This window comes from Artemia franciscana, chromosome 15, assembly GCF_032884065.1.
Source record: "Artemia franciscana chromosome 15, ASM3288406v1, whole genome shotgun sequence".
NCBI classification, from domain to species: Eukaryota; Metazoa; Arthropoda; class Branchiopoda; order Anostraca; family Artemiidae; genus Artemia; species Artemia franciscana.
In genome coordinates, this window is record NC_088877.1 from 24989749 (window position 1) to 25009566 (window position 19818).

A 19818-nucleotide genomic window follows, 5' to 3' on the forward strand; every position below is an offset into this window, starting at 1 on the left:
CCTTTTTTACTTTCATAAATGAAAAATTATCAAACCTTAAGGAAGAAATGTCAGTATAGGTCAATTATACTAACAATCCACGGTCATTTGTTTGTTTGTTTTTTTTTTCACTAAAGCACAAATTATGTTTTGGTCTTGAGAAGGCATAGGGATTATCAGCCCTACTCATGTTAATTTTTGCTTGCTTTGAGTTTGAATCGGCTATTTATTTTAATTTCTGTTCGTTCTGAGTTTCATTTATTTATTGATAGTGATTAGTGGTAGTTTTACGCTTTGAAGATTATTTGACTTTATTTTTGCTCATTCTTGGCTGAATGGAGCTCTTTTCTTTTCTTTGAAAAACTTGTCTTGTAGAAAAAGTTTTAAATTTAATACTATCGAAAAAACGACGCGAAAAGGGTCACCATTTCCCAGTAACTTGTGAAGAAGGTAAAGTATTCGCAAAAACTGCTCCATTTATATGTGTTTTTGTTTTAATAATCTATGCAAGGACAAATTAGTAATATCAGCACGAGTGGGTGATAATTCGTGTAAGGTTGAGTAATAACTGTCTCATGTCGTAATTTGCCTTTAGAAGTGAAAAAAAGCTTTAGTTATTAGACATTGAAGCCAGTAATAGGGGTGAAGAGATAAAGGTAAAAATGAGTGGGAGGTGGGGGGGGGTTTGAAACGAGTTTTTCTTTGGTCTATAAACGTCGTATTTTTAGCTTTTTAAGAGATAAATTTTGTGAATGTATTGTCCAAAATGTGCCGATGTTTTAACAGTTCGGACGTAAATGTTGGCCTTTAAGGTAGCCCTTACATGCCCCTGTCCTTTAGGTGAATGTCTTAACCTAGAATCTCAGTTTAATTTTAAACCTGCGGCGATTCAATATGATCTTCGCTGTCTTTTATCTTCCCACCATGGACTTCGTTGTCCATTGTTTTCATTTGTGAATCGCTGTGATACTTTTGTCGCATGTCTTGTAACCAAAGATCTCGATGTACTTCATTTTTGTTCATCATTATCCCAAACATTTTTCCCTCTGCTTTTTGCTTTATCGTTCGGATTCATCCACCATCTTATAAAATTCCTTATATTATATTTCATAACTTCTTTTGCAGCTTCGTCTAGCATTTAAACTTTTGTTTTAATTACGTTGTTATATAATTCAGTTAAAACCTGGCATTTTTCATTGTATTCCCTCTGAAATATCTAAATTACATATTAGTATAATTATGTGTTATTCTTTCAGCAATTTCGATTGAATTAAAGAATTTCAATTTCTCCTTTCTGTTTATCCTTCACATATGCTAAAATAATACGTTGATTTTGTACTAAATTTCCCCGTTATTCCCTGTATTTTCAACTTAATAATTTCAGGCATTCGCGAGATGTTGTAGATAAGGTCTTTTGACAACCCGGATGTATTATGCCGTTTTGAAAAACGATGCAGTTAAACTCTTGGATTTATTTCAATATCGGTAGTAGTGACAGGACTGCTAGAAGTAGTCACAGTTGCAAGCAATTGCAGTCACGAGATGTCGCATTCGTAGTCTCAACAAGTCGCACTCGTAAGCAGTTTACAAATATTCGCAACCGAAGGAATAGCGTATAGTCAAAAATAGGCTAAGTCATAGGTAGTTACATTAGTAAATAAAAGTAGTCACAGTCACAAGTAGTCGCAATTGCAAGTAGTCACATTTGCAATCAGTCATAGTCGCAGTGCAGTCACAGTAGTGGAAGCAATGGTGGTCTGGAAATTTTCAAGTCAATACCCTTAGCCTCTCCTAAGATATTGCAGATATGCCCTTTTGATAATCTAAATAATTTAGTTTAGCATTTCCATAAAATTTCCTTGAAGTTTCACCTCATTATCCTTAGCCTTTTCTGACAGATCCAGAATCAAATACTTCCCAAGGATAAATCCTTATCTAATAAGATAAGGGTAGGAAGGTAATGAAGCAGCAGATTAGGGTAGATTGTATGGAGGAAAACCGTTTGAAAAATTTGTTGGAAAGTGAACAGATGCAGAAAAGGGCGGAGGAATGCATATATATACTGGGAGAAGGGAAGTTAGAAGAAGCCGTGCAAGAAATATCAAAGGAAGTATTCCAGAAATGCAGTGGGATATCAAATAACAAGGAGAGGGTGAGAAATATAAACGAATTCTTTGATGAGGATTGTCGGAGGCTGAAAGTAAACCTTATTCAACTTCTCAGGAAAGTGAAAGGAGCACTAAATGACCAGGAAATGAATAAACACTTATCGGAGTACCGAACAGAGAGAAAAATCTACAAGAGGTTATTAAAAATGAGAAAAAAACAAGTAGAAGAGATTAGGGCTATAAAGATCAGCGAGGAATACTTGTCAAAAGACCCAAAACAGTTTTGGAGTGAAGTAAGGCGGGAATTCAAGGCCAACGACAAACTCATACCTCCAGCTGAGTCGTGGAAAACATACCTGGAGCAGGACACTAGAAAAAGGGAGCAATATGGAGACGGTATAGGGAGTTTAGTAGAGGAGCTACGAGAGCAGAATGGTTTCCCCTTAAGACAAGAGGATTATAGTCTATTAGAACCGATTAAGGTAGAGGAAGTTTGTGCAAGCCTAAAAGGAATGAAGGGATCTTCGGCGCCGGGGGTGGATGGAATACCAGCAAAGATTTGGAAAATGGGGAAAACAGTTCTAGTACCAGTTTTAGCAGCAGTTTTCAGTTTTGTGACTGAAAATAGGAAATGGCCTGACCAGTGGAATGTGTCAGTAGGAATACCAATTTTCAAAAAAGGTAACAGATAGGATCATAGTAATTATAGAATAATTAGTTTAGGAAATGTGATGAGTAAGATTTTCTGCAAGGTTATAGACTCAAGATTAGGGAAGTGGTTGGAGGTAAAGGAACTGCTATCCCCTTTTCAGGAAGGGTTTAGAAAAAATCATAGTGCAGTAGATCATATTTTTACTTTGAGAAGTATGGTAGAGAAGTATAGGAAAGGAAAAGGGGGGAGGTTATATGCAGCGTTTTTAGACCTGAAAGGAGCATATGATAATGTCGATAGGAACCTGTTAATGTTAAACCTGTTATCTTTAGGACTGCCTCATTATTTCGTATTGCTGCTGTGCGAAATGTATAAATACGTGAAGTTAGTAGTGAAAGTCGCGGGAAAGTGCTCAACTCCGGTGCAATCTTTATTGGGACTAAAGCAGGGATGTGTGCTGTCACCAAAATTGTTTAGCCTCTATTTAAATGATGCCAATGAATTTTTCGCTAAGAATAATGCACCGATGTTATCGATAGATTTGCTTAAACTGTGCTTACTACTATTTGCTGACGACATCGTATTACTGGCTGAAACAAAGGAGAAACTGCAACAATTATTAGAGATTACGGAGGTTTATTTGGAAGAGAAGAAGTTAATCCTGAATACATCGAAGTCAGTGGTGATGGTATTTGGTCGTAAAGCCATGGAAAGTGAAGATGTGAATTTTTTCTTTAAAGGTGAAACTATACCAGTGAATAATGAATTTGTTTATCTTGGGGTAAAGTTTACTAGTAATGGGAAATTCAGTGGGCATCTGGATCTAGCGAATGCAAGGGGGAGGTATATTAGCGGTGAAATAGCGAGGAGTAGTCTTAGACGGGTGAGAGATATTAGAGTACATAAGAGGATTTGGACAAGTAAGATAGTACCGGCGTTGCATTATGGAGCAGAGATCTGGGGCTATCGGAAAGGTCCAAAACTTGAGGTGGTTATGATGAGATATTATAAGAGGATGTTAGGACTATGGGATTCGTTTAGTAATTTGGTAATCCAGGGGGATTTAGGGCTAGTATCGCTGCGATCTATGAGGCTAGTGACCATGGTGAGATATTGGGTTAGGATACTGGGTATGCAGAGATTTACGGTAGCAAAGGCAGCATACTTAGAGGCGTTGAGACAGAATAGTAAAACAGGGTGGCCGGCCGAGATTAAGGACATCTTAGACAAGTGTGGATTAGGAGAATGGTGGAATGAAGGAAAGGGGATTATGGGTATGGAGGAAATAGTAATAAGGGAGGTACAAGAGAGATTGAAGAATCAAGAAATACAGATATGGTGGGCAAGTCTGGATCGTTCAGGGTCGTTAAAATTTTATAAACAGATAAAGAGGAGTTGGGGGGAGGAGGTATTTTGGAAGGTTGGGTTAAGTAGAGAGGATTTGAAGGCGTATTTGGATTGGAGGGGAAATGGATTTTTGATTGGGGAGAAAAGAAAGTATCAAGGGAGAAAAGGGGAGAAGGTAGTATCTATTGCTTGTCCTATGTGCGGATCTCAGGATGAAAGTTTAATACATTTTGTGTGTGAATGTGTCGAATTGAATGATTGGAGGCGTGAGATGTATGGTAAAGAAAAATTGAATGAGATATGGATGGTAGATAGAATGAATGATACAAATTTCCTGAGTATCAAAAGGATAGCAAGGTTTGTCAGGATTGCAGAGGTGCATCGGGAGCGTTTTCTTTAAATAGTTTTAATTTAATGTAGTTAATTTGTTGTTTGTGTATTATGTAATTTTCCTATGGCCCACGGGCTTTTTTTTCTGGAATAATTTATTATTAATTATTATTATAAGACATAATATGAATTATTATTATAAGTCACAAAGACAGCGAGTCTTAATAATTTGAGGCCTAGATCTGGAGAATTTCCTAAGCAAATCCTTTCTTCTCTCCACGTTCCCGGAATAGAATTACACTAAATCTCCTCCGTTGAATCCTAGTTGAGAGTCAACTTTTTCCCATCAAGATTGGAAGTGCTCTCTCTTTCCCGTTATATGATACAAAACACAAGAATTTCTTTTTCTCTTCTTTTTTTTCTCTCTCTTTCAATCGGGAAAGCGGAAGATTTATGGGACGACCAATTAAGCGTGGGGGTCCTTGGCAATATTTTTAGAATAGGTTGTTAAGAGTGAAATTATTATTAATAAAGGGGAAAAGTCCGTTAATCCTTAGTAAGAAGAAAAGTTTTTATGATTAACTTATTTTGTCGTTAGTTTAGATATTTTCGCGCTGTATTCTGTTTCTGTGCGTGCTTGTAATTTGTACTGTTGTTTAATTTTCTTGCTTGTGTGTTATTTATTTATATTGTTGTGTGTATATGGCCCTTAGGCTTTTGAAATACACTTATCTATCTATCTATCTATCTATCTATATGCAAACAAAGGACAAATTGCATAATTCACAATTCATACCCCGAGGCTGTGTGGGGGCAGGGGACTCCCAGAGGCAAAGTTATGAGACCTTTTGACTATCTTGAACAAAGCAACAATTTCATATATTTGATGGTTTCAACTTAATACGCACAGCCATTACTGAGGTATAGCTATTACGCCCTTTTGACAGTCACCATGCACATAATGTGTTTTGATTTTTTTTTCAACATCCCCCTCATTTTTCGGAAAGTAGTCGTAGTTGCAGTCACAGTCGCAAGTATTCGTAATAACAAGTGGTTATAGTTGCACGCAGTCAAAATTGCAAGTAGTCGCCGTCCAAAGTCATCTTAATCGCAGCAGCAGGTACAGGTGGTTGCAGTTGTAGTCACAGTAGCAGTTGTAGTAGAAATAACTCTGAAAGTTTCAAGTTCATACCCTCATCCGTTCCTAATATATTACAGATACGCCTTTTTGGTTACTTGGATGCAAATAGTGTGTTTTGATTAACAAACATGAACCTCAACATTGCCCAAAATTTAGCCTCAATACCCTTAGCCTTTTCGGAGACATCCTGATCAAGCTTTCCCCCATTTCCCAGTGATAAACTATGCATGCAAAAAATGGACAAATTGCATAATTTACCTTCCTTGTTCCGGGGGTTGTGGGGGAAATGATATCCCCGGATGCATATTTGTTAAACTTTTTGACTATTTTGAACAAAATGGTTTTTCTCAAATTTTTATCATTAAGAGGATGATATCTAAACTTGCAACGGTTGAAATTTACGCTAGTGTCGAAAAAAAAATGAATAACATAAAAAAAACACGACTGGTGTAGTATTTGGTGTTTCTTTACAGTTCTGCAGCGTAATAATACGGCAGAATTAGCGTTGTAATAAGTGTCTGATCTCACTTTCTGAAAAAAACGCAGTTACGAAGCTTTAAAAAAACCAAGAAAGAAGAATGCTAGATGGCGTTTAAGATTTTTTTTTATTGACGATAGTGCAATTTCTAGCATTATAAGTTGTTCATTTTCTTTGGTGTCTGTTCTATGAATTATTTTATATAATCGTGAAACTATTATAAGGAGATTGGCGTTCAAAATCTTCACCACGCCTCTTTTTTATAAATTTGAGTTATTAAATTATTATAAATCTGATCGTCTTTAATCACTACTATTCATTCATTGACTAAGAATATTTGTTATTTGTCCAGACAGCAATATGAGTTTTTACACCCCACCTTTCTTCAAACAATAATGTTAGTGAAAAAAAAAAATGAATCCCATGGGTCTGAGAGCAACCTTCTTAGACGCATACTCAGAATACATTGGACTGACAAGATTACGAACGCTTTCATTCACAAAAATACAATAAAGCCATCAGTGACCGGCAAAATTACAAGTAGTCGATGGTGCTATTGGAGTCGCATGGACGAAGACTGTCTCCCTGACGATGTTTTTGTCCCTGATAATGTTTTGTGCTGGGTCCCTCCCGATATCAGAAGGGCTGGCGATAAAAAGTAACGCAAGTCCAGTGTCTGGAGAATGATGCTACGCTGTTTAGATCGCCAATGGAAGATCTTCGGTCGCCAGCCATGGAGGGATCATCGTGGAGATGTATTGTTGTCATTTTATGTTTCAGTCATCATGGGAAGACCTTAGTAAGTACGTAATATCAATCTACGACTAAAAGCACAAATAATCCTCATTGACCCGGGGTCTTAGCTGATATCGGGAGGGATCATCGTGGATATGCGTTTTTGTCACCTTATGTGTCAGTCAGCATTGGAAGACCTTGTACGTAATATCAATCTACGACTAAAAGCAAAAATAATCCTCGTTGACCCGGGGCGAAGTACCGGACCTCTCGATAATTAGCCAAATCTTATATTTTTTGCCTAACTGAGCTATAAAAGATATGTTTCCATAGTGATATAAATATATATTTTACCGTTCAAAACAAAAAAAAATGCTATGATGTTTAGGTCGTAATGGAAGATCTTCGGTCGCAAGCCATGGAGGGATCGTCATGGAGATGTATTTTTGTCACTTAATGTGTCAGTCAGCATGGAAGACCTTAGTAAGTACGTAATATCAATCTACGACTAAAAGCACAAATAATCCTCATTGACCCGGGGCGAAGTACCGGACCTCTCGATAATTAGCCAAATCTTATATTTTTTGCCTAACTGAGCTATAAAAGATATGTTTCCATAGTGATATAAATATATATTTTACCGTTCAAAACAAAAAAACATGCTATGATGTTTAGGTCGTAATGGAAGATCTTCGGTCGCAAGCCATGGAGGGATCGTCATGGAGATGTATTTTTGTCACTTAATGTGTCAGTCAGCATGGAAGACCTTAGTAAGTACGTAATATCAATCTACGACTAAAAGCACAAATAATCCTCATTGACCCGGGGTCATAGCTGGTATCTGGAGGGATCATCGTGGATTTGCGTTGTTGTCACCTTATGTGTCAGTTAGCATGGGAAGACCTTAGTAAGTACAAAATATCAATCTACTACTAAAAGCAAAAATAATCCTCGTTGACCCGGGGCGAAGTACCGGACCCCTCGATAATTAGCCAAATCTTTTATTTGTTGCCTAACTGAGCTATAAAAAAATTTTTCCGTAGTGATTTAAATACATATTTTACCGTTCAAAACAAACAAATCAATAAAATTAAAAAATATTTTCAATGCGAAATTTTATTAGCGGTATTAGTTGTTTAATTTTTTCTATATTTTTATAAGCTATTTCAGCGTTAAAATTATCCCACGTTTTTACTCTCAGCCTATCGTTTTATTCAGCGCATTTATCAGTTTGTTAAATTATTAAATTGATACTCCTTAGGAGGGAGTCAAGAGGGAAGCTTTGAATAGAATGGGACAAAAGAGGAGCGTTTGCAGCTGCGATGGGATCAGGTGGCCTAGTGCTGCAATGAGTCGTTAGTAGTAGTATTATTATCTGTGTTGATTTACTACTCAAATTCTTGGTTCATTAAATTCTCCGAAGAATCATCAGCAAACTCTACTTTCGACGGTTTTTAAGCGCAGCAAGACTCTCTGACTTTTTGAGTAGAATTATGTAAATATTTAAACTAAATAAAGACTTAGAATGAATAAGTGTAAATTAAACTTAAATTCTCTATAATTTACAATTCGAAACTATCTTCTCTAGGTGCGTTTGTACGCTATGAAACAGCTAAATTATTAAATCTAAAGAGCAGAAGTAACTTATAAGAATAGAAACCGGCTCTAGTGGAGGCAAAATAAAACCATGAATCTTCAAAACCAAACCTAGGAAGTAAAATAAAGTACATACATTGAAAGGATTATTACCTTAATGTTGTTACCAAGTTGTATATCATGAGCTGAGAGCGAAATCATCCTACTGTTCGAGAATTTAATCCGAGAAAAAAAAATCGGAGATTTTGACAGCTCCTTAGTTAACTTAATAACTTTATATCAGCCTAATTTGTGCTTTGGCTGTTTGACGAAACAAATAAGCAGAATAAGATAATTTATTCCTAGGATAGCCTCTCAGCTCATGATATGCAACTTAGTAACGACATTAAAGTAATAATCCTTTCAATGTATGTACTTTATTTGGTCAATGTTGGTATTACCGGAACAATTTTTTGAGGGGTCATGAAACTATTGTTAATAGATGCATTTTGACTTTTTGAACATCTTTTCTCTCTTGTAAAACTACCGCAAACCTAACCTAACAAAAATTGTCTCTAAAAGCCACAGAGCAATTTTCGGTCTTAAAACGTTAGCGATTTCAAATTTCCGATCAACGAAAACGGAAATGATTGCAATTCTATATGTATAAATACAAGAATATTTGGGCCGGAATAACTCCATAACGGCGAGTTTGCGGTAGTTTTGCAAGAGAGAAAAGAAGTTCAAAAAGTCAAAATGCATCTATTAACAATAGTTTCATGACCCCAAAAAAAATGTTCTGGTAATACCAACATTGACCTTTTATTTTACTTCCTAGATTTGGTTTTGAGGGTTTTAGAGTTCAAAACACTGGAAGGCAATAATTATGCGAGTGATGCAAATTTACAAGATTCGAAGGTTTGCACCAAACAATTTCCCATTTATGACTGCCAAATGTATGAGCTGCCACCAAATTGAGACAAAGAACAGCAGCTCCCCTAAAATTCGTCTTAATACACTTAGTTTTAGTAGCAGTCACAACAGTAATAGTAGTAGCAGTAGAATTAATATTAGAGAACTTAGTTTTAGTGGCAGTATTAGTAGCAATAGTAGTGCTATGGATAGAAGTAGTAGCGATAGGATGTAAATGTTGTCTTTTAGTTAGTTCATCCCCCACAACAAGCCCGGTAAGTTTCAACTTAACACACTAAACTACCTTAAGATATTGCAGATACGCCCATTTGACGACTTGCAGACATACGGCGTATTGTGATTCAGTTAACCTTCCCTCTCAAAATTCCTCGAAAATTTCACCTTCATAACCTTAGGCATAGTTGTAATAGTAGCAGTATTAATAGTAATAGCACTAGAAGCAGCATTAGTATTAACGTATTGCCTTCGGCCAGTTGAACATTCCTCTCATCAAGTCCTGGAAGTTGCAATTTAATTTAATTAGCCGTCACTTTGACGTTGCTGATATTTCATTTAGATAACTTGTATATACATATATTTCTGTAAGTTTTCATCTTAGCCTTACAAGCAGTTGTCACAGAAGCAGTAGTAGTAGTAAATGAGCATCGATAGTAATATTAGTAGTATCGTGCATATATTGCCTTTTGGTCAATTGATCTTCCCTTTTAAGTATTCTCTATAAGTACCAAATTAATGCCCAAGTCTATTGTTTAGATACACTCTTTTGATAACGTATATGCACATAGTGTCTTTTGATTTAGTTCAAATTTCCTTTCAATATTTTAATGTAGTATTGCAGTAGTAGTAGCAGTAGTGGTAAGTAGTAATAGTAGTAGCGCGGAAATATTGCCTTTTTGGTCAATTGATCATCTCCCTTGTCATTCGATAAAAGCTCTGAATTAATATACTCAGTCATTCCTAAGTTACGCCTTTTTGGGAACACGTTTACACATAACGTGTTTTGATCACTCATCAACACTCATCTCAACATTCTCTGAATGGCTCACCCGAATGCCCTTTGTCTTTTTGGAAATTAAAGATCAAACGTGTATACCTTTTTCATTAGCATATACTACATGTAAACAATGAACAAATTGTCTAGCTAACAGCCTTTGTCTTGAAAGTTGTTGAGGGGGGAGGGTTGAAATCCCCAAAAGCATAATTACTGAACCTTTCAACAATTCTGAAGAAAGTGGGTGTCTAAAAACGTTGATATTTGTTTTGGAAAATGACGGGCGGGGGGGGAGGGGTGCTGGTTCCCCTTAAGTCACTTTTGACTCTTAAAAAGGGGACTATAAATTTCAATTTTCAATCAAATGAGCCCTACCTGAAGTTTATACAACCAACCATTCCATAAAAACCTTATATCCCCCAGGGGTCTGGTGGGTTGTGTCAACTCTGGAGGCTTTGTTAAATGTTCTTTACACTATTTTTAACAAAGCTGCTATCTCACAATTTCGATCAGATGCATTTGGGAAAAAGGGGACGTCACAGGGGGGGGGAATATAGTTGGCCTCCAGTACTTTTGAATCTCAAAAGGGAACTAGAACTATCAATTTCCAATCAAATGAGCCTCCTCTAAAGTTTATACGACCACCCCTTCCATAAAAACCTTATATGCCCTGGGGCATAACTTACAACGATTGTTACGAGCTTCGGAGGGGTTATTTCAACCCGGGGGACTTGTTATATGATTTTTAGACTATTTTGAACAAAATTACTACCTCAGAATGTCTATCGGATGCATTTGGTGAAAAACGGACGCGGGGGAGGCGGGCTAGGTACCCTCTGCTCATTTTTACTATTAAAAAGGGCAAAAGGACTTCTAATTTCCAACTGAATAAGCTCCCTCCAAAGTATATACGACCACTCCTCCCATAAGACCCTTAAATGTTAACAATGGGAAACTAGTATAACTTACTGTCCTTGCCCTGAGGGTTATGTGGTGGGGGGGGGGGGTGTGCTCTCCAAAGATATAATCACTGGGCCTTTCAGATACGCTGCATAAACTTGCCATCTCACAATTTTGATTAGATATGTTGGGGGAAATGATGGTTGCATGGAGGGGCTGGTTGCCCTCCAATACCTTTCGACAATTAAAAAGGGCACTAAAACTTTCGATTTCCAATCGAATGAGCCCCATTCAATGTTTCTCTGACAACTCCTCTTATACTAAGAGCCCTAGTCTGAAAAAAGTAAATAAATAAATAATATAATGTGCCCACATCGCCCTTTACTTAGGCAGCACTATTGCGCTGCCTATGATAATTTTCCTAAAATATTATGCAAGACAGACAAATTTAAAATAGAGTGCCCGTCAAACGCAAAGACAAACACGAATCCCTGTTTAGTTCAAGAATCTTTTAAAGGAAAGTTGAATTATAGCAGATTTTACAATTTACCTAAAGAGCATTGACAGAGAGGCATCAAAAGAACAGTAGCATATACTCTTTCAGAAGAATAAGGGGAAAATAAGTTATTCCCTTTCCCCAAACACTGAAGTTCAATTAAATAGGATGAGAGAGGAGGGCTCCAGACACGTCACCCCAAAATCTTCAGATTTATACAATTGCTCCTATATCCCTTATATTTTTGAAATCAACCCCCGCCCCTCTCGAAAAGAAACTCGAACACGTACCTGGTGTTATAGTCTGCAAAGAGTTTTAACTCCGTGGCGTTTTGCGAAAAGGGCCTAAGTCCACTTTTTTCCAAAAATGAGTTAAGCAGATGGTTCGAAATAGCTGGAATAGATATATCGACAGGTCTATTCAAAATGAGATTATCTTTAATTCTGATCGAGTAAAAAATTGTTCCAAACGGTGTAAGTTCCTTATCTTCTAAGGACGAACAATTCAGCAATTTGAACATTTCATGGGAATTCCTCGAAAAGTTAACTAGGAAACAGTCTTTAAAGCTTCAAGTTTCTTCAATTCCGACTTGTGAGAAAGATCTTTCCCTTGTGGTTTTTATTTTCATTTTGCTCTCCTGTAAAATTAGGAAAAGTGGACTTGTGCCCTTTTTGCAAAACGCCACGAAACTGATCCAACAAATTATCTTTTTATTATCTTCTTTTATTCATAAGATTTATATCCCTCTTTAAATTCGAGAATAAATTCCTGATAATAAAAGAGCGAGATCCTGAGAAACAAGACACTTAAACGGCAATTAAAATATATTTTAAAAAGTTTAAACACGTTGTTTTCTTGCTATCACCAATGAACTAGCGCAACATATTGGTTAGTTACAGCACCAGAATAAATGCATCTTAGAAACAAACACATAAAATACCGACTTTGAGTCTTTGAAACAGAAAAAAAAAAGTTTGACGCCACTAAAAAAAGTCACTATCCGTTTTTCACTCGTCTTTGAGTCGTCTGTAAATTGTTTGAATATAAGTGAAAACGCACTTCCAATCTGGTTTGCGCATTGTCACCATGTCATCTACGTCTAATAAAGGGGCAATTCCAGCTCTCTCACTGAAAAACAAAATAATTAGATATTGCGTCTTGGGATTGTCCGTTTCCGCCAACCGTCTAAGACTTAAAGGAAAGCAGGTCGTCTGCGGTTTGGATGCGAGGATGTCGTCAAGAAAGATTTATGGGAAATAGGGAATAACTGGGGGGTGTAAAAAGGGATGCTTTGAATAGATTGGGATGAAGGAGACGCGTGCGTAGCTGTATTGGTATCAGGCGGCTAGGTGCGGCGGTAAGTTGTTAGCAGTATTAGAATATCACTGCATATAAAAGGGTGTCCCAAAAAGTCCACAGATTTGAACCTACTATAAATCGAATTCATGTATTAGAAAGAAAGAAATAAAAGACACTAGTCTCTTCAGACGATGTTGCAATTATACACGAAACACAACATCAGGTATATGACACCCCCCCCCCATGTTTCCTCTAAATGAAGTTTATTCTATCAATGGGATATATAGCCTGAGAAAATTTACCATCGTATTCAAATTATCAGAGAGCCCTACTATAAAGGTTTCAAGCTCCCTTCTCCAAAAAAGCAGAATCTTGCATTTTTTGCAAAAATTTTGCATTTTATTCTTGCAGGATAAAACACATCCCTGATCTTTCTTCTGGCAGAGACTGCAATACAATTTTTAAGTTCAGTTCAGATGCGCTAAAGTTATTATGGAGACTGCAAAAATATTTATGGCGTCTGAGCAATAATTTTAAGGTTTTAATTCAAACATGAAAAATACCTGAAAATTCAAAATTAGTCTGTTTCTGTTTTAGATAAAATAAATTTGCTACGTGGAACATAACCAGTGAACGCAACCAGTTTTATAATATCAGTAGGAATTTTTAATTTTTTGGGCCTTCCTACTGATATGTTGCTGTTGTATACGCGTCAAACCCTAAACAACAACAACATATCAGTAGGAAGGCCCAAAAAATTAAAAATTTGCAATTATTACAAATGATGAATCTTTGGAATCATCTGAACTATTAAACGTGATAGGACCAAGAGAACAACCCGAACAAATAAAATTTAATATGGGCGAAAATCAACAATATGGACCATCAAATGAGACAAGACCAATACGGGCAGCTAAAGCAAAGGGCATAGCTAAACAGTCTGAAGCAGTCAAAATCCAAAATGAAAAAGAAAGACCAATGGGGTTAGACGATATGCAACAACAAGTATCAAAATATATCATAAATGAAAATGAAGAGCAACGACACGGGGGGTTAGAAGATATGCGAAAATGAAAATTAAAGCGTGTGAAAAATGAAAATGAAGAGCAAAGACACACGCGGTTAGAAATCAAGCGATACAGAGAATATGAGCGAGTCAAAGATGAAAATGAAGAGCAAAGACACGGGCGGTTAGAAGACACGGCGCACCAAGAATCAGAACGGGTCAAACATCACAGTAAAAAAGAAAAAAAAATGTTAGGTTAGAAGAACAGTAGCGTTGTAATCTTCAACACCAACAATGTTTGGCACAAAACCAAGTACGTACGTACAAAGATGCCATAAACTCGGTAAGTGTCACATATAAGTCATTGGGACCCTTCAACATTGCTTATATTCACTGTGGAGCCCTCCATTTTCCATTTTAGGTATATATGTACATGTTAATATCATTGACATTTCATGTCACAAGAACGATCTAAATAGGTTAGGACCTTAAGCAAAAATTCGTATTTTTTTATTGTTGACAGTCTGAGAAGCTATCCTTCATCATCAAAAGACTTCCATTTTGGTTTTTTAACCCCAAAATACAAATTCCGCCCATCGAGACTTGTGATAGCGATTTTTCAAAATAAATATTTTATAACCTTATCGACTCCTCCTTAAACTATTTTACCAAACATTATGTAGTCCCAAAGATAAGATACGGTGAGACACCCTCTTCTACAAGCCAGCACCCTCCTGGAGATGACAACAAGGAGGACAGAAGAATATTTGATGAAATTCAAGGGACTTAGAACCATGGTAAGTCTTAGAAGCGCTGGTTTTGGCGGCGAGGGGGGGGGAGATGTCTTCCTCTGTATTTTGTACCCCTCCCCCCATGATTTTGAAACAATACTTTTTTTTATATCTACATTGGAAAAAATAAAAACAAATTTGTTCCCCCTGGATACAAACAAATAAATTTTGATTCCCCCCTTTCAATCGTCGTAAATTGACGCCACTGGAGAGGCTTTTGGAGCATGATCGGAGATGGAACAGAGACTGGCTGAAGACTTCTAGGAAAGCTGCAGTCGACACATTAAATAGTCATTGGAAGTGATTCTAAGATTCATTGGTGCCAGGCAAGACTGTCAGCTAGGCAGACATCATCAGGTCCCCACCAAAAGTAAAACTATACTTTTAAGCAGACTTATACAAAAAGATACATTTAACATACACAATATTTAAAATAAGACAGTAGACTATTACAGGTGAAAAGTACTTGGAACAAAATTTTCTCTCGAATTGCAAGAAAGCTAAGATTTTATATTTTTTATAATTCAAAAAGAAAAATATAGTCTTCATATTTTCTACAAAAATTTTTTCAATCCTTCTTATGACCCCACATACTTTTTCATTATTAAATTAACATTTCAGAAAAGACCCCAATCAATACTGATTGGAAAAAAAAAAAAAGAATAAATGTTGCTATAATTTTAATTTTCTAGGATTTTAAGTAATTCGTAAAAATTAACAGCATAGGTAGGTGAATCTTCACAGTTGATGTTTCAAAATTTTGACATAATAAAAAGTTTCAATGTTAACTACTTACTCGGCAGTTTTAAAAGCAAGGTCAAGATTATATCTTCGATTTTTCGGTTCCAAAGAGTCAAAGTCGAATGCATCAGGGTAGAAATGATGAATTAAGGCACAAAAAGCAAGGCCGTCCGTCCAACTAGTACTGAAGTCCGTTATTTGTACATTCTAGAAAAAAATTGAAGTGAGAACAGAATTGTTTGAATGGCTACATTTGGACCGTTCAGAGGCTAGTTTGTGCATGGACATAAAACAAATGGCTGAGAAAACGTAGAAAGAAGATTGCTAGCTATCGCAAAAAAAATTCTACCTAACTGAAAATTGCTTTTAATTTATTGAAATACACTATTTGTTCCTTAGGATATCTTGTATGTATGTTTATGCATAACTGCATTTGTGCTTCGTACAGATGCATGAGCATAGAGCATGTTCATTAGTTTATTTCCGAATGGACTTCGTCAAGTTGGCACATAAAAAATTGCCAAAAATAGCATTAAATAGCTACTTTTGTTTTAAATGCAAATATAATTTTTTATTTTTTGCAGAAAAGATTAAAATACAATCTACATAAAATGAAGAAATGCATTATTCCTAACCAAAATTCCTCACCAGTTTTTTGACATTCCCTATTTATGCAACGCATTATTGTGCACTGCTATCTTACATGCACAATTAATGGACTCAATTACACGTTATTTTCTGAAAATTCCAGATTGTATTCAAATACATCTACAAAAATGAAGAAATGCATTATGCTAATCAAATTTTTCATCGATTTGTTGACATTAATTATCTGTGCAATGCATTACTGTGCACTATTATCTTACATGCACAATTAATGGACTCAATTACACCAGAAAAATGCAGAAATACTACACACAGAAGGAAATAAGTCATCAATATACTTAATTTTAGAGATACTCGAAAATCCTGGAAATTCCAAATTAAAAATGAAGCTTAATATAAAGGTAAAGAAGTTGCACAGAATATATATCACAGTCTAAAGTTTCTCAACAAACTGGTAAAACCTCCAATGGTTAAGCGAATTGTCTATACAGTAATGTGAAATTGGGAGCCGGTGGCCCCCTGGCCGCCGGCTCATTCCAGGGAATTTTCCGTAGGGAATTTCCTCCAGGGAGTTTTCCCTCCAAGAATTCCCTCCAGGGAATTTACTGCAGGGGGGAGGGACGCCTAGATCCATTAAAATTAATTACTAGAAAACATTTCGAAATATTAGCTGCAGATACGAGTGGAGACCATTTTCAAACATTCCGTGCACCCCTAGAGGCACCTCTGGAGGATCTAATGTAGGCAAACCCATAATTCGTAGATAAAGTCTAGAAGTAATATATCATATTGCTTAGAATGATTTACTTTTTAATTCTATAGACATGAACATTGAGTTATATTTAAATAATATTAATTATTTTTGAAAATAAAAATAAATAATTCTTATCCTTTTATCTACACTTTTCGTAACACGTAGAAAAAGCAGAAACCCAAACAAAATGTTTTAGATTGGATCTTTGCTAAAACGACACATATCTTGCACAAGATTACTAGGTCAGAACCAAGCCAGCACAATCGTTTATTAAACAAAGAGTAAGGGTAAATAGATCCTGCCGATGGTGGTGGTTTCTAAATATTATTTTTTTTTTAATTCACTCTTTGAAGCAAAGAAGAAAATAGCGAAAATGGGGTTTTCAAAGTCAGCCGGGGGGCAGGGCATGGCCCCCCTTTGAAAGAAATCATAAGGAAACTAAGGAAAGAGAGCAGAATAGGAAAAACCATGGAAAAAATGTTGGTTGCCCCATTGTTGGCTGCCTGCCAGCATATTTTTAACCTTAATAAGCAAAATGTCAGTCCTAATTTGTGACTGTGTGACCCCTAATCAGTTTTCCATAAACATTTTTTTTATATGATTTGGTTGGAGCAAAAAAAAAGAAATAAAATTCTTATGGTAATGAATGGTAAGCAAATAACGACCCTTGTCAATAACGGAAGTGTTATGAGCCTAACTATTGATAACTTTCTACCAAAGAATCCGCTTTTTATGATTATCCTAAATATGTATTTGTTTCTTAGTAATTAGTGAAGTTGATAGAACACAAGAAAGCTCGTTTAATTATAGAAAACACAAGTAAAACAACTTAACAAGGGGTAATTTTGGTAAGTATATGCCGTCAACTTTTGCTTGCATTGCAAGAGTACCCATGAGCTGATATATGAAGTCACTATAATCAGAAATTTTTCCCCTGAACGGAATACTGGGAATTTCAGTATTTTCCCCCTGAACGGTTATGCTTTTCATTTTTTATTATTATTTTTTTTTTCAGGATTGATTGTATGTATCTAGTTGTCACTTTCAAAAAGATTTAATTTTTTACAGTTATCATGTATAAAGGATTCAAATGTACTGGCTTTGGTATTCAAAATTGAATTAAAATATGTAATTAAACATTTTTATTTGATTTTCTTAATCTCAGTTCTAGTCTTATACTTTGAACAAACTACTTGGATAATGCGTTACTTTTTATAAACACTGAGTCTAAAGACATTAAGTATTTTGGTGTTTGATAACCAAGTCCAAAACTATCGATATTGTTAAAAAATATCCGTCCAACGCTTCGGCATTGCTCAACGGAACTGAATGCTGATAGCTTTTATCTTAGTTTTTGTAAGTAGGTTATTATTTTACGTATTTTTGTAATTACCTACTTTTTTATTTTTTTATACTTTTACTTTAATTGACATACTTTTTCCATTACTTTTAGAAAAATCTTTGTCTCTCAGTTTCACTAAATAAAGAAAAAAAAACAGTTTTTTCAAATGAAAGTAAGGAGCAACATTAAAACTTAAAACGAACGGAAATTATTACGTATATGAGGGGGTTGCCCCCTCCTCAATAACTCGCTCTTCACGCTATAATTTTTTGGCACTTTAAGAAAGTCACTTATTGTTCTAATTAAACGACCTTTATGCTTCAGGAGTCGTTTTTAAAGAGTTAGAACAAAATTTGAACTTTAGTGTAAAGAGCTAGGTGTCGAGGAGTGGGCAACCCCCCTCATATACGTAATAATTTCTGTTCGCTTTAAGTTTTAATGTTGTTCCCTACTTTCAGTTGAAAAAAAACATGCTTTTCTTTTTTAAGTTTCTTATGGTTTTATAAATAACGCCAGGATACCTGGCTCCACCTCCAAAGGAAAATACCCCTTCCCCGAGGAAATATCCTCTGGACAATTCAATCCTGGTGAAAATTTACCCCGGACAATTACCCTTAACATATCCACGCGTAAAATTGAATCGGTAAAGAGAAAGCAAGACATTTAAAGAAATTTCGTATATGAATTCTGGCAAATTCACCCAGTGTAACTTTACCCTGAAAATTTTACCCCCTGGAAACTACACTCACCAGGAAAAATTCTCCCAGCAGAAAATTCGTCCTCCCCTTCCCACACAAAAAATGTATGCATACTTCCCAATAACAAAAAAAAAAAAAACAACGAGCAAATTTATAGCTTAAAAACCTTTCCCCAGGGGCTGTATGGGGTCATTTTATCTCCAAAGACGTAGATATAGGACCTTTCAACTACGCTGAACAAAAAAGCTATCTCAAAATTTTTATCAAACAGTTTTGGGAAAAAAAGTGGCGTGAGAGGGGGCCTAGTTGCCCTCCAGTTTTTGGTCACTTAAGAAGGGCACTAGAACTTTTTATTTCTATTAGAATGAGCCGTCTCACGACGTTCAAGGCCCACTGGGTCAATACGATCACCACTGGAAAAAAACAACCAATAGACACGCATCCGTAAGTTTTTTTCTAGCAAAAATTACAAAATTCCACATTTTGCAAATACGAGATAAGAGCTACCTCTGCAGCAGGATTCTTTGATACGCTGAATCTGACGGCCTGATATTCATTAAAATTCTATGAATTTCAAGGAGGTCTTTCCACCTTTTTTTTGAAAATAACACAAAGTTTCTTAGGCTTGTAGCTTTTGATGGGTAAGACTAAACCTATTTATTTGGAATCAGCATAACGATCCAATTCTTTTGATATGTTCATTGGTATCAAAATTCCGTTTTTTAGAGTTTTGGTTACTGTTGAGCCGGGTCTCCTTACAGTTCGGTACTACGAACTGTTTGATTACCCATCAAAATCCAAAGCGAGATCATTGAAATTGTGATCGTTTTATTCTGCGTTGCCAAAAACACTGCATTCATAAAACTTTACAGTTTCATGAAATGTAATTAAAAAACTAAAAAGGATTTTCAATTAA

General features: G+C 35.9%; 1 protein-coding gene across 9 annotated transcripts in view; it reads right to left on the reverse strand.

Moving 5' to 3' along the window:
• Positions 1–12471: 12471 nt before the first annotated feature.
• Positions 12472–19818, reverse strand: part of LOC136036241 (uncharacterized) — a gene marked incomplete at its 5' end in the record, with an annotated part of 165865 nt that continues 158518 nt past the window's right edge. For all 9 annotated transcript variants that reach the window (XR_010619673.1, XR_010619672.1, XM_065718349.1 and 6 more), the window contains 2 exon segments: positions 12472–12793; positions 15558–15709. Coding sequence is in view for 7 of the 9 variants with exons in the window: in XM_065718349.1 (XP_065574421.1) it covers positions 12673–12793; positions 15558–15709 (273 nt within the window).